Here is a 24,071-nt window from a genome sequence, read left to right on the forward strand (position 1 = left end):
TTTGCCCCTGCCAGAGAGTAAGGGATCTTCTGAAGCTGCCCATCAGCTCTTGCATTTCCTGCCCACGTTGTGAGCAGCAGCACTGGTGGCTGTTGTCTTCTGCGGGATGTTCTTGCTCCTGGGCAGGCTGAGGGGAGCAGCTGGAGGGGAGAGGCAGAAGGGAGGCAGAAAAGCAATCTGTAGTTATCTGGAGTTGATAACTGCCACTTCCGTGTCCGTAAGAACCTGGAACAGGATTGTAGAGGCTGGAGCCATCATCTGTCTTCTTGTCTTCCCTTCAGGCAGCATAACTGCATGATGCCGTTTGCGTGTGCATTTTGGCAACATTTTTCTGTCTGTGGTTATTCTTGCGATGCCTGAAAACTTGCAATGAAATCATGTTTTCTGGGAAATTTTTCAGATGAAGTAATTTCCACATTTCCCTGGACTCAAATAACTCCTGGTGTATTTATTATCTTTTTCTGTTACAAGTAGTTCCATTACATTTGAGAATCACACAAAGTCGGTCGCACTTTGTGGTAAGCATATTAGTATGTGTGTATTAAGCATCTTGCATTTATTTATGCATATGCATACACAGATGCACAACTACACGTACAGGTATTTATCATTCAAGCCCAGTGTTTCTGGACAGTAGGCTTGCTCTAATTCCAAGGCGCAGTGTAAAACTGGAAATAGGAAGCTCATGTGTCCCTGCATCTGTTGCTTTCTTGTTCTGTGGGTTTAGAAGGCAGGTAGCTTCTAGTGATAAGCAACAGCAAACTCTTAAAACAATAATAGTAAATTTAGTGTACTTCGTGTCCTCGTTCAGTAAAATAGAACTGTGCTCCCTTAAAACAGACCGTGCTCCAGCAGATACCTGTGAAGCAGCACTCTCTTGCTTGTGGTGTTTGTTTTAACAGACCTGTCTAGTAGGATTTACGAAAGCCTGCTCCTGTCTCTCTGGTTTAGGCTATAAGCTGATAGGTCAGGCATGAAGGAATAAATGGGCCATCGCTGCAGCTGCAGGAAAACTTTCTTTATAATCGTGTAATGAAAGATCACATTTCTCGGTCTTTACAGCAAGAAAAGATTTTGTGTGAAGCAGAAAATATTTGGTTGTGATTCAACTTACACTTCGGGCGTAGTGTGTGGTGTTTGATCAAAAACTGGGGGAAATGATTACCACTCCTATCTCACACCCTTCCTCCCCAGTCAATTTTGTAAAAGCACTTGGGTTTTTAGCTTTTCCTGGGCAAAACTGCACCATTTCAGAGCCTTTCCATCACACGCTGCCCGTTCGAGGGGTCCAGCACCTGCAGAAGGGCTGTGCAGTCATCGAAGCTCTATTGGAAATACTGGCAAAGGGGCTATTTATAAAGTGCAAATTGAGCGAAGCCTGTCACACCCCTCTGATGCCAGGGGGTTGCACAGCAGGGCAGGCTGTTTTCCTCTTTGATCTCAAGTCAAGTGTAGGGGAGAAAGCGTCATGGCTTTGGGCTGTTCCTGCACGCCCTCCATACTCGCTCACGGAAGGAATGTACTGTGGAGTGACTCGTGTTTGTGATACAGAGCTAATCCAGAGAGGCTGTTCTGCTTTAGGCCACCATACATGAGGTCACCTGCTTATCTTTCCAGCAAGGGGGCTGGTGGATGCCCCATGTTTTTCTTCACAGAACCCCAACTGTGGTAATGGTCAGGCCCCTTTGGTGCACCAGCCTGACCAGTATGGGTAGGTAGCAATGTAAACTGGGCTTCCTGCAGGACCTTGGCAATTTTTTTTAATGTTTATGAACGTGCCATCTGCCTGCTGAAGGAATATAAAAATTACTTGAAAGATACACAAATACTTGCATCACAGAAGGGATTTTAGTTTTTTGTTTTCTTTTTACTAATGCCACCATGACAGTAGGATGAAAGTCTGGATGTTACTGGCTCGCACACCTGCATGGCTTTTGGCATGGCTCTGGCTCCTTATGCCTGGGAGGGACATGAGGAACCTCATCACTGAGAAGGAATGAGATATCTCCTCCCCCTGACCCAGGCATCATCTTTCTCCCCTCATTGCTGGTGTTCTTCTCTCGCAGCCATGCTGTAGCTACCCCATCTTCTTGACTTGGTAGTGGGACTGTCATTGCTGCCTGGGCAGTGACCTCCAACCCCCAAAGCGTGACCCCTTTCTGAGAGGTGGTGTACTGCAGGAGTGATGGTGACAAGGTTTCTTAATGGGAATTTCAGGAACGTTTTATTCCACTGTCATTGAGCGTGCATGTGTTTGAAAAATTTCAGTCAGTCTCTTGAACAATTTTGAGAAGAGTACCCAGTGCAAAGCATTCGCCTGAAATGCAGCTGCTGTTTTCTCACCAGAGTCCTTCACACTCTGCTTTATGTAACCATACCATAAATCACAGCACCAGGAGAAGGTATCTACACTGCCTTCCAGCCTGTTGTTCCCTCACAACCAAGTCCAACTTCACCTGAGATTCGGGTTTCATGGACTTCCCCGCCATCATGTTATTTCAGTTGTTACCTCCGTAGGAAATCTATAATACCCAAATTACTGCTGCCTTCGTGGTTATTAACAAGTTTTAATTACTGGTTTTCTGTAGCTGCTTTTGTTTGTTTATTTGTTTTCTTAATAACATCGTTCATATATGTGCAAATGAAAAAGTACAAAGCAAAACAAAAAGTAAGAACACAAATCTACTGGTTCTCCTGTTCAAAAAGCAAAAATGGGTGAAATTGGAGAGCACTCGCACCATACTATTTTGTCTCACTGGAAAGACATCCACTGTTATATGCCAAAGTGCATGAATAGTACCCAGCCTTTTTCTTTGAATGTCTTGAGTTTGTAAGAGTCAGCTGTGGGGTTCAAAAACTGTTGGATTTTTATTGCTATAAAACACACTCCTCTATGTAGAATTAAGAAGAAAATGAAATGGTTGTGTCAGAGGGATTGTTACCCAGCGGTGTTTCTGTACAAGTTGGTTGTCATCCCCTCCAAGGTCAACTTGTTGAATCAGTAGCCAAGTATCAATAGGGGAGAGAAATTTGTCTTCAGCTGTTAATCCACAGGATCTATCCTTTACCAGCTCAGGAGTCTCATTTAGACATAGAAAGCTGGTTTGTCTCTGCCTTGCCAAGCCACACTAAGCAGCTGTGTAAAATGAATTTAAATGGCATGCATCAGAATAAAATCACTTCCACTGGGGCAGAAAAATCAATGTTCGTTAACCAGGGTTGGATGATCAAGATCTGAGTGTCAGCCAGATATACCTAGGTATCATCCTCCATGCAGACCACCACCCTTTTAATTAGAGAAGATAAAATCATATAAATAAAAGTGGTGGCTGTGGAAGATAGTGGGTTTGCACCATTTGAATTAGCCTTTGACCTCACCTTGAGGCCTGCTCAATGTTAAGCTTAGATTAATTTCTACAGCTACGTAATACCTTCCCTGTAACCTAAAATCTTTTGATGTGCTGGTCTGTCTTGTGCAGGCAGGCTGGTGTTTCCCAGCTGATATCTAGCATGTCAGGCTAGAGAAAAAAAAGGGGAAGACCTCTTCACTGAACCACCAGTATCTGTATTTTCATACTACCCAGGATATTTAAGCTTGGTCTGGGTAACTGTTTACATCTGGCCAGGCTAAATTCCCCTTATTTTCAGGAAGACAGTGTGAAGGAACTGTAAAACAGTGTTTTCCCATCTTCTTCTCAGCACACCCAATGCCTGGTCGGGAATGTATGTTGAAGACCTATTATATCCACTGAACTCCAAGGGAAGACTTTCCATAGCCTAGGGTGGCGTTGGCTGAGACCTCAAGGGCTGGTTCTGCTGCTGGAGGTTAGAACCCAGCGGAGGCCTCTGAGGACCAGGTGGCTCCAAAAAAATAGTTCTTAGAATAATACATACATTTATAGTGATAGATGTGCATACAGACCTGCAACACAGTAAGCCTTCGGTAAAATTTAGCCAGGATCTTCTAGTATCAGCCAGTTCCTCCCTTTGTAGATGCCCAACTTGAAACTTTTTAGGACTACGTGGTCTCTGTGAGTTTTTGTTTCTTACAGTAAGTGCCCAGTACACACTTTTGAAAATGGATTATGAGGTTGACACCTGAAGTCCACAGACCTTGGTGGAGGTAGATGCTTGTCATCATCATTTTCAGCATCTCTTGTGCTAGCAGTGAGTGTCATTCTGAGCAGGTCTCTGTAGCAGTTGAATGCGTGACTGTAGTATATGGAAAGGTAAAAATGTAGTTGTGAAATAGGTGGTTTACATACTGCGAGCAGTGCAGCTTTAGGAAAACGTAATTTGGGACTGGCTGCCTGTAAAATACACGTCCAACTGGATGCTAAAATGGGCCTCTCGCTGGTGCAACTGCAGTTATCGATACCTGACCTAAATACTATAAAATGAGTTCTGATGAGCCTACGTGAGGAGCAGTCCTGGCTTTGAAGGCAGCATCTTTGACCTCGGTGTACTGTGCCTTAATATGATTCTCAGGATTGCACGTTGCAATTTTGTAAATTAAAGCAATTTTTTTTTATAGATTGAATGAATTTAGAATTCGGCGTCATTGATTTTAGAGGGGATGATTTAGACATAGTGGTTTATTAAACTGAGGAATTGGGATCCAGCTTAGCTATTTGCAACCTCTGACCATTTTAAATCCCGGCCATTGGGTTGCTAAATTGAGGTGGATATTTACATTATCGTCTGCTGCTCCCCCTGCCACCCGAGAAATGGTGTTCAGTCTCCATCGTAATGTGTGGTGTTGTGTTGCTTTGACACACTTTTAGGCACTCTAGAACATGGTTCTGGTTCTAAACTGCTTAGCAGCTGCTTGGATACTGCAGTCTCATCCTGGTACGGTCAGAAGAATTTCAGTAAGTTTTCATTCAGTCCTAAAACTGATCTATAAAAGCTGTGCTGATATTAGAGAATTACTGTTGTACAGAGAAACGGTTACCATTAGGGTAAATGAGTTTAAAATGTGCATTCTATAGGTCTTCTTTTTAGTCTGTGTGTGTCTACATGCACCCACATACGCACAGAGTAACCTTCCATCAGCACTTCTCTCCTGCTCTGTATGTATAATTCATATTCCATGTCGCTGGTGCCAGCAAAGCACTTTTTCCGTATTATTTTCTCCAGCAGCGGGGTAATGCAGCACTGCTGATGGACTAGAAGGTACTGGTGAGGAAATATAGTAATGGACATGGTGCATTAAAATGTCAAAAGGAAAAAGAACGAGGCGGAAATGGGGAATAAATTTTTAAAAAAGAATAATAATATAAATAAAAACCAGAACTCTTTTAGGTGTTTTACATCCTAGAGCCTGTCAGTTTCCATGCGGTATTTTCCAGTCTGGCCCTTTTGATCTCGAAACTTGGGTTTAAAATTCTAATTGTGATTTTAAAAGCTGCAGTTATGCAGCAGGAAGACTTGAAGTGCTACAGTAAAACTCACCGTCTTTAATCCCTGGAGAGAGTATATATTTTCCATTGTTTTCCCTTTTCCCCTTAAGCTTGGAGGTGCTGTTCTTCTCTGCTGGGAAGTGCAGCGGAGTGCAGGAAGGTTAAGTACTCATTCAAGTTTCTTTGCTTATTCAAACCAGGCTACTTCTAGATGAAAGGCTGCCAACTGTGAAATCCCCAAAGTAAACTAGGCTAAGATAGGGCTGGTAGCCATAATTGGAGCCAGTGCCAGGGTACGTTATCTATTGCCTTTGAAATAAGCCCCTAGCAGAAAGGCTCTTTCTGCTGGGTCTTTTATTTAACGTTCAGTCACTGGGAAGGAATTACTCCCGTTCGAATTCAGGCCATTCACAATTCTCCAGTCTCAAGGCGTCCGGTCATTTCCCCTCTACTCTGAATTTTTCACTGAATTTCACTGAATTTTTAGAGTTGGAAGGGACCATAGAGATCATCTAGTCCAACTCCCCTGCTAAATTGCCTAGAGCTTGTCAGAGCATGTTACTCAGGACTGCATCCAGGTGGGTCTTGAAAATCTCCAAAGAAGGGGACTCCAACACCCTCCCTGGGCAGCCTGTTCCAGGGCTCTGTCACCCTCACTGTGAAGAAGTTTTTTCTCATATTTGAGTGGAACCTCTTATGTTCCAACTTGTGCCCATTGCCCCTCGTCCTCTCACTGGGAACCACTGAAAAGAGTCTTCAACCCAACCCTCCTTCAACCCTCCCTTGAGATACTTGTAAGGATTAATAAGGTCCTCCGAACGCTCCCAGACTTCACATTTCCTTTAGGGATCCCGATGGATCCTGCTGAAACAGTCCCCACTTTGCTTTTCTCTTCTAGGGGAGGTTGGATATCCAGGCAGTACATTTCAGCCCATAAAACTGCATTTTGGTGGTGTGGCTGTGAACTCCAAGTCTCTGCTGGGCCCGCTCCACCTGGGGCTGGCGGCGTTTCAGGAACAGGTTGAATATTTTCTCTCCGCGCCAAGTTTCGGTGTGATTCGGGGGGTTAAAGTCCAAATATTAATGCTTACTGTAACTGTAATTTCTAAGGGAGCCATTAACCATTATTGGCGTTATTTTTCTTCAAAAGGACCCATGCTTCTTCCCTCTTCATGAGAAGTAGTCATTTATATCAAGCTGATTTTTTTATTCTTTCTTTTTTTGAAAGGGCACTTTCTTTCCTCGTGTTTTGCTTTTCAAAGCGGAACCGCGTATGGCTTTTTTTCTACAATGTATTGGGAGGGGTGAAGTACAACTTATATGTATTTATTATAGCAAAGGGAGAGCTGAGAATCACACTTTTGTGATTATTTTCTTTAAACGGAGATGCATTTTGTAGATCAGCTCAAAATTGCTGATAAAAACCGTGTGAGCATTGGAAGAAACTTTACACGCTGAGCTAACCAAAGCCGTTTCTTGGAGGAGGCTGAGAGAAATATATTTTTTATCTGGAATTTTGTTTTGCTAAAAGGTAAATCCATCATTTTGGAGCCCTGGATGTCACCGTGCTGCCGAGCTCGTGCAGGCAGCCGGTGATTTGGGGAGGCGGGTTGTTGTTTTTTTTTTCTGTTTTGGTTACTCATCAATCAAGTCGAGTGCTGGACGCTGTGCATGCCATCGGAGATTAACCACGGACCTCGGGAGTCCTGCTCCTTCCCTCCTTCAGAGAGGAACCGTTCTGAAACCCTGAGAGCAGGAGCGTGTCGGGAAGGCAGGGTGATTTTCGGAGTCATGAATGAGAATTCTCATTCATCTCCGAGACACTTCTAATTTGATTATTATTGTGTCAGGATTATTTTTGGCTTGGTTTGGTTATTTAGGAGAGCTGTTGCCTTCTATAGAAGTGCTAATTATTTTGAAACAAAATTGCAGCGTAGGGCTCTGTGTAGTTTATTAGCATTCTGCCTCAGAGTCAGTTACGTAGAAATTCGGTGCCTCAAAAGCTGATCTTTAGGACATTAAGAATCCACTACTAGTATAAAAGTAAAGAATAAGGGCTTTAGATCGAGTAGTTTTTCTTAGGTGGCAAGAAATTTTTCAGATGGGGAAACTGGATTTTCATCCTGTCTTTTTGCCTATTAACCAGAAGATCTACTAGTTTAAATCACAGCACTAGTCAGAAAAAAAAGCCGAAAAACAGGAGAATAGCCATCTGTTTAATGAGACTCATGAAGAAAGCTAATTCCGTGACTGCTCTGTGTGATTTGGCACATGCATTGTACAAGTACAAGGCTGTGATTGAACAGCATAAGATTTTTGTGACAGAAAGGGAGAGACAGAAAAAGTGGTAGGAGGGCTTCGGGTTTTAGAGCGGTTTTAAGGTTTTAGGTTGTTTTACGATAGTGATAGTTGAGAGAAAATTAAACAATTTTATTTAAGCAATGTTACTTGGGGAAATATGAGTGGGAAGAGCCCTTTAGCTATTGATGGAGTTCAGATGGGAGCATCAGTTCTAACTGGATGTGTGAGTAACCTTGTAAGAATCATATTAAATGGTAACATAACAGCAGTAAGATTATTTTTTTTTTTTTTAATGACGGCCAGCAGCTTCACTAACACATTAAATACCTGTTACAGTTGTCACAGTAGGTTTCAGGCATCTTCTGAGCCAAAGATGAAGAAAAGAGCCAGCTGAAACCATGCTGACAAACACACACCACATTGCTCTTGTGAAACTGTCTGGAGTGCCAGAGTGCCGAGACTGATGGTAATAGGGGTAGTAATAATATTGATAAATATATAACAGCTCCAGGCTATTGGGCAGAGATAGGTAGGTGGAAACGTGTCTGTTGGGAGATGCCTGTGGAGAACTTCCTGGCCGTGCTGCTGCACATGCACAGTTGCGTTCAGCGTGTGCTGTCAGCCAGATGACATTTTACTAGGAAAAGATACACAGAAGAGCTGGCGTGAAACGATGAGGATTTTATTAGCTTTTCAGTTGGTTGCCAGCAGCAGAGTGAGCTCCGTGGAGCTGATGTGGTGGCTCAAACCCGGTGCGAGGACGTGGCTGAACACGGTGAGGGGTGGCAGGAGGTCCCTGTCCCCAGGTGGGAGAGGAGGGAGCTCAGGGGTCGAGGCTCTCAGTGAGAGGAGGCCTGGAGGAGGGTGAATCAGTGGAACACGCCGTGTGTCCTTAGCTCCCTGTAGCTTTTTAGCACCACGCTTTGGTGACCTCCTGGCTGTTCCTGTGCTGGGAACAGACTCTTACCCACTTTTCAAGCAATCGTTCTGGGAGAGAGTTCATAGGCCCTTCCGACTTTTTAGTACAGCTATTTATAAACCCGCACAAAAATAGAAGGTACATAGTGAGAGAGTCATATGAGTCATCCCCGTTTTGATACCGAGTCACACCGGGCTCAGTCGCCCTTCCTGGCATCCTGGTTGAGACCGGCTGCATCGTGCCACACAGGGCACATTGCTTTTTTTCCCTGCAGACATACGCAGAGTTATATTGTATTTATTCAGTACAGGTTGCACTGAGTACAAAGGGCTTAGTTTGTTCTTACACCAGTAAATTCAAATACGGAGGTCTTGCTGCACTTAGAAGAACTCTGCCCGGTAATTTCGGGGGATCCCTGGGGGTTTGAAGGCTGGTGACCAAATGCTGTGGTCACCTTGAAATTCAGATCAAAAAAAACTTTAATTAACACAAAAAGAGCTTTATAAAAACAGGATTAAACAGCTGCAACCTACTAAATAAACAAACCAACCCCCAAAACATCCAACAACAAAAAAACACCCTACAGTATTTCACTAAATATCCTTCATGTTTTTCAGTCACACCCCCTTACATCATTAGGATCAAATGAAGTTAAGGATTTATTTTTCTGCTGGCTTATGCTGTATTTTCCTCACTGTATTCAACTACTTTATTATTCTTCTGGCCGTATTTTAGACCGTTATTAATCTTGGATCTCTTCCTCAGTTTTTGTTATCTGTAAAAACGGGGTTGGGAGATTGATTCTGATCTCAGCCTGCATTCAGCAGTACAGAGGTTGTGTACTTGTGTTCTTATTAGCATCAGTACTCACCAATCACACCGGCCTCTTAACGTTGCTCTCCCAGTGTTTGATGTCCTCTGACACTCCTGTGTTTTACTGGGCCTGTCGGGCAGATGTTTTCGCTGGAAAAATGGTTAATGTGATGACAATAGCATGTAAACAAACAGTAAGTTTTGGTGGCTGCTTTTCTGAGGGGCGGAGCATTGAGGCAGCCCAGTAGGAACAACTCATTTTTAAGTTTCTTCTCCTTCCTTGATTGTTTCTTAGTCTAAGTGATGGTGGTGGTGCTAAAGGCACAAGTATTTGCGTAGCCAGAAGAAAAAGAATATATTATATTTTATATATATATAAAGCCCATTTGTGTTATTCTTCCAAAAAGTATCTTGCACAATAATCTTTGGATCAGCCAGATGAAGAAAACAAGCGATCTGCTCGCTCAGGCCGCAGTGGATTACGAGGTGATGTGCACTATCGCTTAATTACGATGCTAGAAAATTACTGCCTATTTTAGCATTGCCGTTTAGGCCCAGTTGTTTAGGAGGAATACTTTGGTGTTGGTTCTGTGTCAGCAGACACACACACACACCCCCCAGTACAAATCTGGGTGCTTTTTCAAATCTGGATGCTTTTTCATTTATGTTTCCTAGTGGTATGTCAGTGTGAGTGTATCTCAGAGCTTTGGCCTTCCCTTTTCACACACACACACAAGTATAAAATTTTCTTTTTCCTTCTGACCTGAAAAATGAAAAAAATCTCGTGGCAGAGCTGACACCTGTCCCATCACTGTCTTTCGTGGTTGCTTTTTCAAATCTTTGTTACTGGGAGTGGTGAGCTTCCCCACTGAGCGGAGGAGGAAGCGTAAATCCAGGTTAGTACACTTCCAGCAGAAGTGAGGGGTGGCTCCTTAGCTTTCAGATACAGTGATGTTAAATTTATTTGGTTTATTTGCATGAGAACCACCTTCAATGCCTTTTTATAGCTGCCCAAGCCAATATTCAGATTTTGTGTATCTTGACCTTTGCTAACGGCGCGGACACACCAATGAACTCCAAGCAACGTTGGAGTTTATTTCCCCTTGCTCCCCTCTCCCTCCTCCAGTTCTCCCATATCCCCTGGTGACAGAAATGGTTTCACTTCTCCAAGAGAGCCCATAATGTAGCAAGAAGGAAAATCCATAACAAAGAGCATATGTATCTGCATGCACATGTTTATGTGTAAATTCTCCAGGGAGAAAGCGTTCGCAGGTCTCACTCCTGAATTACTCTCATTATAATAACCCATTTGGTGTCAAAGTATGACAGATTAGAAGCGCTTAAGGCTAGTCCCCAGCTCGAGACAGATTTAAATAAAGTACTTCTGGTTATTGTGCAGGTCAGTGTGTTTAAATAACAACCCCCCAAATCATACTTTGACATTTAAAAGAGAGAGGAAATATTGTCATGCTGCAGACCTGGCACAGATAAGCACGGGGCAATTTGGTCAGTACGAGTGTGATTTGTGAGCGCAGCCTAACGCAGTCATTTTCACAGTTTGTAATCAAGTAGCCACCTTAGCAGTGTGTCAGCATTAAAAAAAAAAAATAAAAATGTTCCTTTTAAAATGTTTACACAAATTACTCCCCTGAGGTGCTACAGTGCGTTCGCTGCAAAACTGATGTAGGTTAAAGATCTGGAGCAGAAATGGCAAACTTCCATGAGCTTGTGGGCCTTTTTATTCTTTATTTTTCTTTTTCACCGGCCGATTGCTCGGGTGGCCGGGTCACGGCAACAGGATCATTTTTCAGATCCAGTGCCTGGGGCAGGATAACAGGGAGAAATCCCAATGTTACACGAGTGGTGTGGGAAGGGTCGGGAAGCTCAGTGCAGAGGTGCCTAGATGATAATAATTGTGTCCATCGGGATGGGTGACTCGGTGGCAGCTCTTCCCTACCTGCTGGAGGGACCTTCCATATGTTTACCCTGGGGGTAGCGGCTCGCTGTATGTTCCTCCCTGCTCCTCCTCCTTTATCTCTGTTTCACCTCCCTTCTCCAGAGCACACATCATCCTCATTGCCCTAAAAACCTTTGGCACCTAGTGAGGATGCTCCCAACCCTTGCTCATTCTTCATTTCCACCTACTCTCCCCTCCGTTTCCATCTTTTCTGCCCCAGTCTCTCCTCACCTTCTACACTCCCCACCTCTGAACCCTTTTTCTGTGCCCTGCACGTTTCCATGCTGGACTCCTGTGCTCACCAGCCACAGGGCTCGTTACAGATCCTGGATCGTTTTTTCTGACTGTGTGAAGGGCTTTGTTCCAATGTTACAGGTGTAGATCGAGAGGAGAGCAGAGTGTCAGATGCACGCCAGAAAATCCACAGGCAGTGGTAGAACTCCATCCCTCTGCACACAGCAGAAAGTTGTGTCTTTGTTTCTTGTCCTGCTGAGAAGCATGATCCTCTTCTGTCGTTGTCCATGGCTAAACCACTCCTGCCTCTGAACTCAGTTTTGTAATTAGTTGTCTGGTCAAATCTGAGGAAGATGAGAGTAATAACTTTCATCAGATGGCAACAGGGAGGAGGTGCTAAATCCCATCAGTATTAAACGCACGGGCTGCAGAGTGACTTCTGTGTAGCAGTGGGAGACAACACACTAACCTACTGGTGATTTCAGGTCCAATTAAAGGTAGACATCTCAGTGTAAGAGAGACTTCTCAGCAGCTGTGATCACTCGTGTGCTCCTTTGTACTGTCAGTGCTCTTCTTTCTTACAATTTCTTTGTTCTGCTTTTTAACGATGACCAGATCTCGCATGTCATCTCCTCTCTTTAAATACACGGGCTTCTGTATTAGCTCAGAAGACACAATTAGATCTGATGCTGCTTGTTTTGCAGAGAAAAGAGATTAAGTGCAGATTAAGCTTCGGGTAGATTGCAAATGAAGGAAAGCAAAAGACCAGAACAGGACCTTCTGAAAAGGGAATGTTTTGAATTTGAACAGTTGTATTTTGGACCAAATAGTACACCAGATTATCAACAGCACAACGAAGCCGGCAGCTAGGCTGGGAGGAACCTCAAGAGGTCTCATCCTCAGCAGGCTCAGCTGAGAGCTCAGGGCTTTATCCAGTTGAGTCTTGCAAACCTCCAAGAACAAAGACTGCACAACCTCCCTGGGCCACCAAGATCTAGTGCCTGACTGTTTTCACTGGAAAAAGGATTTCCTTACATCCAGTCTGAACTTCTCAAGTTTTAACTCTTGCCTGTTGTCTCTCATCCTCCCACCATGCCCCACTGTGAAGAGCCTGGCTCCATCTTCTTGCTGACCTCCTTGTAGGGACTTTGGAGCTGCTGTTAGGTTCCTCTCAAAAGCTGTCTCTGCCCCAGGCTGAACCAGCCCTTGTCCTTCTGCCCCTCCAGGGCGAGTGCTCAAGCCCTGACCATCTAAGGGGCCCTCTGCTAAACTCACTCCAGTTTATCTTCCATCCTTCCTTTACTGGAGGATCCAAAACTGGACATGATACTCTAGATGGAGTCTAATGAGTGCCGAGCAAAGAGGGGATGATCTCTGAGCCATCTCCTGGCTCTCCTCCTGGTCACACAGCCCAGGATGTCGTTGGCCCTCTTTGCTGCCACGGCACTCCGCTGGCTCACGCTCGGCTCCTCCTCTGCCAAGATGTCCAGGGGGGTTTGCAGCAGAGCTGCTGCCCCTAGTCAAGCCCCAGCCAGCACCGCTGCAGGGGGCTCGTCCTTCCCAGGTGCAGGACCTTGCACTTGTCCCTGTTGACTTTCATAAGGTTCCTGTCAGCACATTCCTCCAGCCTGTCTGGGTCCCCCTGCGTGGCAGCCCTTTCCTCGAGCAGAACAACTGGCGCTGGCATTATGCAAGTGCTGTGAATTGCTAAATTGTCAACAGAGTAAATAAACCACAGAAAGCAAGCAGATTCCTCCCCCCCCTTGCCCGTTTTTAATCTCTTCCAGTTGCTGAATACTTGGAGATCTACTTGTAGCAGTAGCACAGAAAAAAAAAGAAATGTGTAGGCTTAAGTAGAGTGTTTAAATTGATAGCATAATCCTAAATTTGTATTAGCCCAGCTGCTTTTTCTTCTAAATGGGGAAAAATATGTGCTCTGGGATCACGGTATTGGAGGAGTTAGAGCTGGAAAATACCTGGCAGGTCATCTAGTTCCTATGCAACGCAGGATTCCTCTGACCAGTGCATCTTCTGATGTGCTGTCTGTGTGCAGAGGTGTCAAGTGTTGGTGTTTCCTTCACTCCCTTGGACGGTAACTGCATCTCACCATGAGGACATTTTTACATTATACTCAACATAAAAGTTTCTTTTCCTGATTTCTTCCTATTATTCCTAATTATCACTTGCAGAATCCCCAAGCAACCCAACCGTTGATGTTTATGTGGTAGATATTGTAAAATCATCTATACCTGACTGGGTTTATTCTGCTATAGAATTCATAGCCGGTCAGTTGAATTTTTGCCATTAGATGTCAGTACGTGTACAGCAGACTGTTTTTAAAAGACTTGATTTTTATTTAGCCTCCCAGAAAAATGGAGGAGGGAATTGGGAGATGTAGGAGAGAGTCTGGTAGTATGCTTTGAGATAACTACTTCTTAAATAGTATGTTGGATATGCCTTTACTAAAAGCAGCACAGAAGGAAACATAAGATTTTTGACTTAACTCCAACAACCAACAGATGATGCTGTGACCTTAAGCATATATAAATATGTTTAGCAGCTGCTGTGTAACATATTTATAAGTGTTTAGTGACCTGGAGGTTAATCAAAATGAGTTTGGTGATCTCAGCTCGGTTCTTAATGGACTCCACTTCATATTACAGCACTGATGCAGCACAATTTGTCACAGTCGGCAGTCTTTACTCAAAGGAGGCCCACTGCGGAGGGGGAATTAAAGGCTGAAGTAATACCTGATTATTTCTCCCTAAAGAAACTTCCCGTTCCAAGCCATGGAGCAGAGTGTGACGTGGAGGAGCTCTGTACCGCGTGTGGCACCCAGTCTCGGGATAAAATAACATTTGCTCTTGCAGGACGTCGCCTCTTGGTGTTGCTGAGCGAGCCCAGGCACGTGGTGGCCACTGCTTTGAGAGGGGACCAGGGCAGGACAGAGTCCTGCCAGGGATGGTGCTGAGTCTTTTCACTGGGCTCTTTCCAGCCATGGAGAGCTGGGTCGGTTCCAAGCGCGGCGTTACAGGGGAGGATGGAAGGATTGCCTTGCCAGATGAGATTTCAGAATTAGGGTCTGCCATTCAGGCCTCTCTGGGTACAGAAGCAATTTTTTGAGACTTCAGTTGTTTTCTTGCTGTCCTGACCAAAGCTACTATATTCCTTTTTATTTAATTTCCGCTCTCCATCTAAACTGGAAATAGTTTCCTACTTCTTGATGTCAGGCTGTTGTACAGCAGTGAGCTTTCATCAGCTGCGATTGAGATGGATGTCCCTAATGTGGGTAACGTGAAATCAGTTGCACCTCACTTGGAGACAATGAACTGCCCCATAGCTGAGGAGATACACACGCTATAGGAAGTGAAAGTGTTGAAATATTAGTAGGTCAGGACCAATTTCAGTTTACCTGCAAGGTGCGTATCTCCTGTGTGTTTTTAAAGCAAAAGAAGGACTCTAGAGAGACAGATACCTGTAGAGACTTCTCTCTTTTGCAGAATCCCAGTCTTCCTCCATAAAAGAACCTTTCAAAATCTATTACTTCTTTTTTAAAGTGTAAAAATGCACTTGCACACTTTCTTCATCTTCAGTAGTAACTGAAGATGAACCAGTAGCTTTACCCAGTAATGGAAAGGATCTCGCTTATCCAGCAGAGAAATAACTTCCCAGTTAACTGCATTTGTTGAAATACAGCAAATTTCAGCTAAAAATGGGAAGTGGGGGTGTTTAAGATACAGTATTTACATAAGAAAAGCTTGATTGTGTGACTGAAATCTTTTAAAGTTGTTGCCAAATGGTCCCACTCTTCTCTTTTCCCTTTGTAATTTTCCCTTGGAGCATTGCACCACTGTGCATTTTAAATCTTTTCCCTCCACTACTCACTGCGAGCTTCATCGGGGAAATGACATTGTGTGGCAGTTTATCTCCTTCATATCAAAAGAAAGCCTTTGCCTCTTTGCAAGAGTGAAGAAAAGTTTGTCTTCAGAGAGCAAAGGACAAAACTGACTTGGAAAAAGATGCTTTATTTAGATAACACGTTCTCTTTTCCTTTGAAGAAATTCACAATGTGTCAAGAAAAATTAGGCCAAATAGTGCTTTAATGGTCTTCCTCCTAAAAAAGAAATCCGTTTCTACTACTTGTGTTAAGAATCTACCATGAGTTTGGGGAAGACAAGAAGCCATTGAAGTTATTCAGGGTTGTTGGTTTGGGGGGTTGTCTGTTTTGTTTGAATGCTGTATAATAATGAAAAGTAGAATTTATACCAAAATTCCATCTTGCTACCAGGACATGCAGCTTTCCCTGCCTGTAAGATAAAATTAAATGCTTTGCTTTTTGTGAGGAAAAAAAGGCAGACAGGTACTAAAGCTATGTAAAGGGGTAGTTGCTTCCTTTCTTGTCTCCTTGATTTGGATAAACAGCGTAAATTTCGAGGGGATACATTGAAGAAACAGGTCTGAGGTTTGTCTTTTCCTGAGTAGGCTATGAATATACAAGTAAGTATATTTTTGCATGTGTTTTTATTTATATGTATGATTTTCTATGTAGAAGTCTATATCCGCACACATATCATGGTATGTGCAGTCTTCAACTATACCAAGAAAAGGAAGATGATTGTATTATGGATTAAAAGAATAAAAAGTTATTTTTGAAGTTGGATCAAGCATTACATTGGGTTATTCTGCTTACTTGAATTGGATAATTTTCTTCCTTATGCCTCAGTTTATCTATAGAATTTGCTAAATCAAGTAGAAAGCGTAGTTAGATGCTTTTCAGAACTTAGAAGTAGATAAGGTATAGCCTTCAAAAATACTTGGTCTGAAGATCTTCACATCGTGAAGATTCAGGGCAGTTTTTCAGACAAACTGCAGTCTCAGTTACGAAAATATTACAGGAATATGTGATTAATTTTCAAAACCAAAATAGTTCTGCTGAGGTTTCTTGTTTCACCAAAGTGTAGTACATACGTGTTCTTTTGAAAGATTGGGCACAGGTGACACGTACAACAAGATGATCATTTTATTCAACACTGCAGTCATATCTACGGTCACTTAAATGGTATTTGCTAAATGACTATGGACTTTGGGCCCTAGATCAGGACTGGAAATGGGGACATCTGTTGTGGTTTTGGTTTTTTTTTAAAGCTGTTTTGAGGAAAAAAAGCAGCAGGAGGTTATGTGTGTATGAATTCATTGGGAGTTGTGTGAATGGCGCTTTTGGTCGTGAGGTGTCCTCAAGATCAACGCTCACGTGCAATTGGATTTCTCCGTTGCACCCTGGGGTTAGAAGTGCTTTACAGGAAACAGGGGGTGTGCAATAACATCAGGTACAGAAATCTGAAACAGATTCCATGGTACCCATTTTTATTCTGGTCATTTCACTGTTTTTTTAAGCTACGACAGGCAAGGAGTTCTACAGGACGGTCAAAATTGCAATTCACTGAAATTTTTTTTATGCCAGCCCTATGTTCTGATTTTGACTTTTGACATTGCTCTACTCACAGCATAAGTAATATGAGGTTTGTTTTTCTGCTGATTGGCTGTGACATAGAAAGACACTCTATACATCTCTTGAAATTTGTGTTCAGCCTTGTTCTGTCTGAGACACACGGTAACTAATTCAAGACTAATAGCTCCCCATGTAGGTAAAATGATCTAATTGCCTGCCTTCTCCTCAGCTGTTTGCAAACAATAGGAGATGTGCTCTGTGACAGACCGCGGCGTCTTCAGCCATGAGGGATGTAACGAGACATGGTGTGTGTGCTTTCTCTCCTCCTCAGGCAAGGCAATTTCCCTGCCATGAATCAGAGCGGGATGATGGGATCCAGCTCCCCCTACACTCAGCCCATGAACAACAGCTCCGGCCTGATGAACCCGCAGGCTCCTCCTTACAGCATGGCACCCAACATGGTGAACAGTTCAACAGGTAATGGTGGGTACCCTTCCAGCACCAGCCTTCCACCCTACATCTGCTGACGGTACCAGCCCTTGGGCTGGTGGCAGAGGGAAAGCCTTCTTCATTCCACTCACCCCCTCTTGGGTGGTTTGGAGTGGTTCAAAACTAGGCTAACGTATTCACTGTTTTTTTGTTGTTGTTGTGCAGTAACTCATACATTTTTCATTAAGTCCTTTTGCACGGTATGTAGATGAGTACAGTGTTTTGAGCAGTTCCAGCAACACTCGGACCCAGTTTGACGTAGGTGCTGAGTAGCAAGTACACGTATATTTGTGTGTGTGTGTGTGTATCTGTGAGAGGGGGAAGGAAAAAAACCTCATCTCTTAAGAGGCTGCTGTTGCTTTTCAGTGTCTTCCTTCCTAAGATTGCAATTTCAGATATTTGATGTGGTGCTGGTTTAAAAAAAGACGTGTGCACCTGCTCTGACTTGAAGATGCTGTAAGTTGAGCACTTAAAATAATTACTCTGTTCTGAAAGCATAGGCCATATTTACTGTTTCCAAAATTCATATAACCATATACAGGGTTTCTTCATTTACTTATTTAAATATCCGTATATGAAATTTAATCATAGCTTCCTTTTGCAAAAACAGAAAAAAAGCATATTCAGTGTCACTGGTGGATTTGTCCTTTGTATCGTGACTTGTGAATTTACAATTATTTGCAGTTTTTAATGTGACTGTGAAGACAGGTGAATGTAATTCTGTGCAATTGTGCCTTATAGTCCATATTCAGCTTGAACTCCTAACAATTATCCTCCATCAAGATAATACTTCAGTAAAGATCAATTCTATGATTGGGGTGGGTTTGGATGGAGTTTCAGTGACCCTGAAGTGGATCCTCCCAAATACTTATTCCAGCCGTGGAGTTTCTGTGCGTGCTTTACTGATGACATTAGCACTTTTTGAAATGTTGGGGGTTTTGAAGTTTTTCTGAAAGCTGGATGGGTTGTGCTGAAGTGATTTGAGTTTGTTTCTTCGTTGGTATTGTTTCTAATTCTGTTTTTTTCTTTAGAGATACCTTATTAATTAAATTGTAGCTTACCAAGAGCTGTGTTTCCTCTCTGCCCTGCTCAGCTTGTTTCGTTCCTTCATCCTGTCTCCTTCCCTGTCTTTCCTCCCTGTCAGTTTTATGTGTCCCTGCTTCCCTGGGCAGAAAATGGCCACTGTGAGATTCTAGGGTCCAGGATGTCCAGAGGGTTTCTTTGCTCTACACAGGAGCTCCTGCAACACTTAACAGCCTCTTATTTTTCAAGAATATCATGTTACGTTTTTGATTAGCAGAAGAAACAGAAAGGAAGCTGTTAATCAGTAAGGTTTTTTTAAAAAAAGAAAAGAAAAACAACAGAAAAGGGCTTTTTGCAGTGCTGGCTTTGGAAGCCATTGGTTAGTCCAGACAGCACACTTCACCGTCTGGATGAAGAGGGAAAAGCTATTGAAAAGACCATTAGATAATAGCTCGCTTTTCCCCCACCAGAGCTGTCCCAGGTAATATTATGTTTTGTTTGTGTAGTTATGTGTTTTGTCTGGCTTGCTGAAATAAAATTACTTCTGAGCATTGAAACTGTGCTATAAATTCTGTTTTGCTATTAGCAGAAGTAATTTTTCCCCCTTTTCCTTTGGCCCCCAGAGCTGCAAAAATAACCAACAGCAAACAGATGGCAGAGTGCCCTGCCTAAGAAGATTTATGTATTCCTGAGGAATAACCAGTTTAAAGGAAGATTCACAGAGGTTTTTTTGTTCAGATAATTCAGCCATTCGTTATTTCATACAGTGGAAATCTGTTCAATGCGAGGCCATTTATCCTAGCAGTCTTTTGTATGGGGTAGTCATACTCTTTTTATTGTGTTATGCATTCTGAAATATTGGATTTTTAATAATTTAAACATTTATCAGGGTTTTTCTTTTTCTTTTTTTTTTTTTTCTGCCAGTGCATTTGTGAGGTTTTCTTTTGTTCCAGTTTTATTAATTCAAAGATTACCCAATGGAAAGTAAGTAGGAGATGAACTAAAGGAGTTGAGAGCACCTCTCTCCCCATGTGCGTGAGCAGACACGCATCTCCAGCGCTTCATGGAGCTGGCCTCCAAGAGCCACCCACGTGGTGGTGGTGGTGGTACCTGGGGAGCAAAAGGAGACCATGATGTGTGAGTGTACACTGCTGGGGGCAGCTGCAGGGGGGACACGCTGCCTTCCTCCCCCTCCTCACTCATCCTCCTGCTTGGGTGACAGAAATGAAGGGCCGAGCTTAAGGCAAGTGTAAATACAGTGCTTGAAACGATGATGTCTTGAGGTTGGGGAGCACCTCAGGGTCAGCTCTGGCCCTGCGTTTGAGGAGGGGGAAGAAGTTGCAGGTGATACCTACTTACGGGCTTGAAAAAGGCATTTTCTGTGACACAAAAGACCAGTTCCCCCCCACTCTGCCCCCTCTAGTGTAAAGTCACATGTCTGTGGGATAAATCAGGGTTCAGGCAACGTGTGGGGCCAAAACCAAACACAAGTGAGCGGCTGGTGCTGGAGGGTGGTGTGGGGCAGTAGTTACCTTCCTCACGTGCACTGAGCATGAACAGCTGTAATTTGAATTAGAGGCCAATGAAAAACTAAGGTAAGCAATAGGGACAAGTTGGTTTCTTGGTTGTCTGGGTCTGGGAGAGTGCAGTTGTGTTGCCTGTTGCGAGGGAGGAAGGTAGGTTTTGGTTATAGTCATTTTAATCAAATGCACTTTTAGGTTTTGCTCTAAAATAGAGGAAGATTGCTGATGCTCGTGGAATTTTTTTCATGTGGTTTTGGAGCCTCAGTACAGCTAAGTGTAACTCTGCTTTTGCTACACGTTTTTAGTAGCATTTATAACTCCTTATTACCAGTTGATTCTTTCTTTTGCCTTAGTTCTTTTTTAATTAATGTCACAAATGAAAGGAAAACCGTGTTGCAGTTACACATCCTGGTACTGCAACTGTGACTGTGGATCAAACAACAGATCACCAGCTTCTGCTGATGTAGAGCAGTTTAGGAACACAGAAATTATGAGATCAAAGAAGACAGATCCTTCTGACAGAGTATCCCATCCATAACAGTAACAAAAGCTTCAAGAAGTGGTGCCAGAATCCCTTCATAGTTACAGAACAAACTGCCATTCAGAAAAATTGTGTAACCTCCACTGCCCTTTTGTTATATGGGTTCACATTTCCCATATATACAAAAGGAAACTTACAAACCCCAATGTAAATAAAATAATTTCATGCTGTTAATTCTAGTGAAAATTATCTTTCAAAAGAAGTAATGTGGAGTTTGGATCTCACAGATTTCCATATTGTGCTCGCACAGAGACTGGCGCTCGTAATCTCTGCTACCTCTGGAGGCAAAGAAAACAATAAAAAAAGCATTAATCTCCTTACTGCCCTAGGATCTTTTCCTAATTTCACTACCTCTGTCCTACTGAAACCTTCCATTTTCTGGGTATAATTATTCCCAACGCGTTTTTAACATTGCAATACTTAAAGTTCTAGGAAAAGTTATTTGCACTAAAGGAATTCAAAGGATGCTCTTAAAATTAACATAAAGCATAGATACAGCACTTACCTTTTCATATATATGAAATATATATTTTTTACTTTATATTTATTTGGATGAACCTTTGATAGAGAAACCAATTGTATTTATGAATGTGAAGCATTTTTTAGACATTTTAATTGGCTTTCTGTATTTTGCGGCTTGTATTTTTCTGTAAAATGGAAAGCTCCATTTATTTTACTATTTTTTTGCTCTAATAGATATCTTCATAGGAGCTATTATGTAAGGCACATTAAATACACTTTCTGGAGGATGTCAGAAGTTGGTAACAGCTGAAGCATCCCAACACCTACACTCCAAATAAGCGATGACCATGATCCAATGGTCACTGTGTGCCTGTAAATCCAGATCCATCCCAAACTGCGTGCATTTGTCATCCCTTGGATGAGACTTGGTAGGCAGGAGGGAGTTGTGGTGCTGAGCTTCTTGGTGGCCCACTCATCCCTTTCAGATAAAGTGCCCGAGCACCCTGGCAGGTGGTCATTCATGGCAGGACATTAGGCAATGCTGTTGTCCCTCTTCCCATTTTTCCAGTGGGGATCCTCTTGCCAATTCCATGAGTCACAAATTTGCTGCTTTTTTTCTTTTTCGGGGTTTTTTTGTTTTTTCAGAAGGAGAGTGCTAGTGGCGGAAGGGAGGAAGGAATGTCTTACGAAGGATGTAATATTCTGTTTTGTAGAGTGTGATTTGTTATTGCACTAGCAATAAAGAGAAAAACAATGTTTGGGTATTGCTGCTCCTCCGGTACTTCATCATCTTCTGGGATTGATAGAGCAGCCTTTAGCAAAAAAGAATACTTTGCTGCAGTTTTACTCATGTCAATATCTGCCTTTGAGTACATTAAATTCAGTGTGGAATAGTTAATTCAGGACCGTGACCCATACTTGCTTTTTGAAATCATTCTAGCTCTTAAATTCTTATAATAAGCCAGAGGCTAGTACTTGAAACCTATTCACAGTGTGCTACAGCACTTTTTGAGTCAAGATTTCCCTGTTATCCTCCACTCTAAAATGCTTTATCCTTTGGTCTGCACTTCACACGCAGAATTATTAGTACCTGTGTAGAAAGAGACCGTGGCTTATTTTAGCAGTTTCGTGACAATAACAGTATTTCACTGCTCAGAAAGGGTCAAAACAATGTTCTCGCTGTACCGCTTTGCTAAAAAAAAAAAGTGAAGGAATGTCTGTTTGCAAATCGCTGGGGAATACGTTTGCAAGAAGTTACGAAACAGCATTTCAACAGTGGATAGAAAAGTAGCTGTGAAACATCTTAGGTAAAAGCCAGAGGGAAGCTAGACAACCTTGGAATTTGTCTGGTAAAATCCTTGCAGCTTTCCTCTTATAGGTAGAAAGAAAAGATGTAGATGAAGTAAATAATTCAGAGCAAAGACTGAAAAATAATTTGGGAAGCTTTATTATTTTTTTCGTAATTGTCTCCAACTCCTGATAGTTATATTTGCATACGCCAACAAGAAATATTCAAAAGTCAAAATGAATTGGTGTTTTTACATTTCTAAACGTGATGAATACAGTCAGAATATATGCGATAATACGCAGACTGGAGTTACTTGCCCTCTACATGAGGTGTTAAATTCAGCCTCTCTGGAAAAGAGATTTTATAAAGGAATTCTCATGGAAACAGGACTACCAGGAGTGGGCACAATTATTATATTCTTTGTAACAGAAATACGATGTGCCAACCTAGATAAGAGTGAGATACCAGCAGAGGATTTAGCCACGCAGAATTCTGGTGAAGAAGCGTGATTGTTAACTTTGCTTTGTTTGACCTCTCTAAAATTGCTTTAGAGGGGAAGGGTCATCTTTGGTTGCTTTGAAACTAAAACCAAGACTTCTTTTTTAGCGCTTTCACAGCATGAAATGTGTTAACTGTTAAAATGGATTTTGTATAACAGTTCTGCATCCCAGTTTGAAACCAGACTGTGGCATACATTTGACCATTTCATACATCCACTTTTTAAAAATCTCTAAAAGAAAAATAACTCTTTTTTTTTTTTTTTTTTTTAAACTGTGGAATTCAAAACTAAAATGTGTTAGGCTGCCATCCTTCACTTGATAATGGTCACAAGCTGCCCCAGCTCCTCAAACAGTGTAAGGGCAAAATGCATTCAAATGAAATGCTTAGCGGATGCTGGCTTCCCAGTATCATATCACTTGGCTGTTTTGTTGAGGTTTCACACACATACATAAAAATAACAGCATTTTTAGCTGATCCCAATAGATTTTTCTCTGCAGCTGCATCACTTGAAAAAGGCTTTTTGTTCCAATTCTTGAAGTCTTAAGTATTGCAAGTAATTTTATTTTTTTTATTTTTTTTTTTTAAATCTCAATTATGATTTATGTGTTGTGATGACTTTAAGGGCTTGATTGGGCTACAAATGTGCTTTGAAAAAACAAGAAAATGTGCCCATGAAAAACACCGGCAGTTCAAAGCCGAATATTGAGCATACAGTTGTAAACTCACATGGCACATGGCTGGGTAGGTTTTTTTGGCAGAGCCATAGTCTCAACCTGCAGTGATGCTAAAGATATTAACAAATTAGCACTGCAAAGCTTGCCAGCGTATTCGCCAGAGTCCTGCTCATGCTCTCACTGCTGTAATTAAAACTAATTATTTTCTAAAACATAGTAATACATGAATATGTGCAATAATCATTTTGTAGTGGGCAATCTGTAAAGTATTTTTAAAGCTCCTTTTCCCCCTCCTCTCTTTGGCTTGCTATGCAGTGTGCCTGCTGCCTCGTGCGAGCCAGCATTGTCATTTTGCAGAGAGGAACGCTAGTCTGGTAATGATCACATTTTTAAATTTTTTTAACGATTATGCTTTGCCAATTCTTAAAATTTGTATGTTTGGGATACGTAGTTTTTTCCTTTCTATTGCCTTGTAGGTTATTCTGCCCTATGTTT

At 42.4% G+C, this 24,071-nt stretch overlaps 1 protein-coding gene across 6 annotated transcripts in view; it reads left to right on the forward strand.

The window, feature by feature from the left end:
* Window positions 1–24,071, forward strand: part of ARID1B (AT-rich interaction domain 1B) — a 313,503-nt gene that overhangs the window by 250,395 nt on the left and 39,037 nt on the right. For 3 of the 6 annotated variants that reach the window (XM_014950916.1, XM_014950919.1, XM_014950918.1), the window contains one exon: window positions 17,407–17,558. In XM_014950916.1, the coding sequence (XP_014806402.1) occupies window positions 17,407–17,558 (152 nt within the window). The remainder of the gene's footprint in view (window positions 1–17,406; window positions 17,559–24,071) is intronic. The other 3 variants (XM_014950920.1, XM_014950921.1, XM_014950917.1) reach the window with 1 other exon arrangement.

This window comes from Calidris pugnax, unplaced genomic scaffold (assembly GCF_001431845.1).
Source record: "Calidris pugnax isolate Ruff unplaced genomic scaffold, ASM143184v1 scaffold24, whole genome shotgun sequence".
Taxonomy (NCBI): domain Eukaryota; kingdom Metazoa; phylum Chordata; class Aves; order Charadriiformes; family Scolopacidae; genus Calidris; species Calidris pugnax.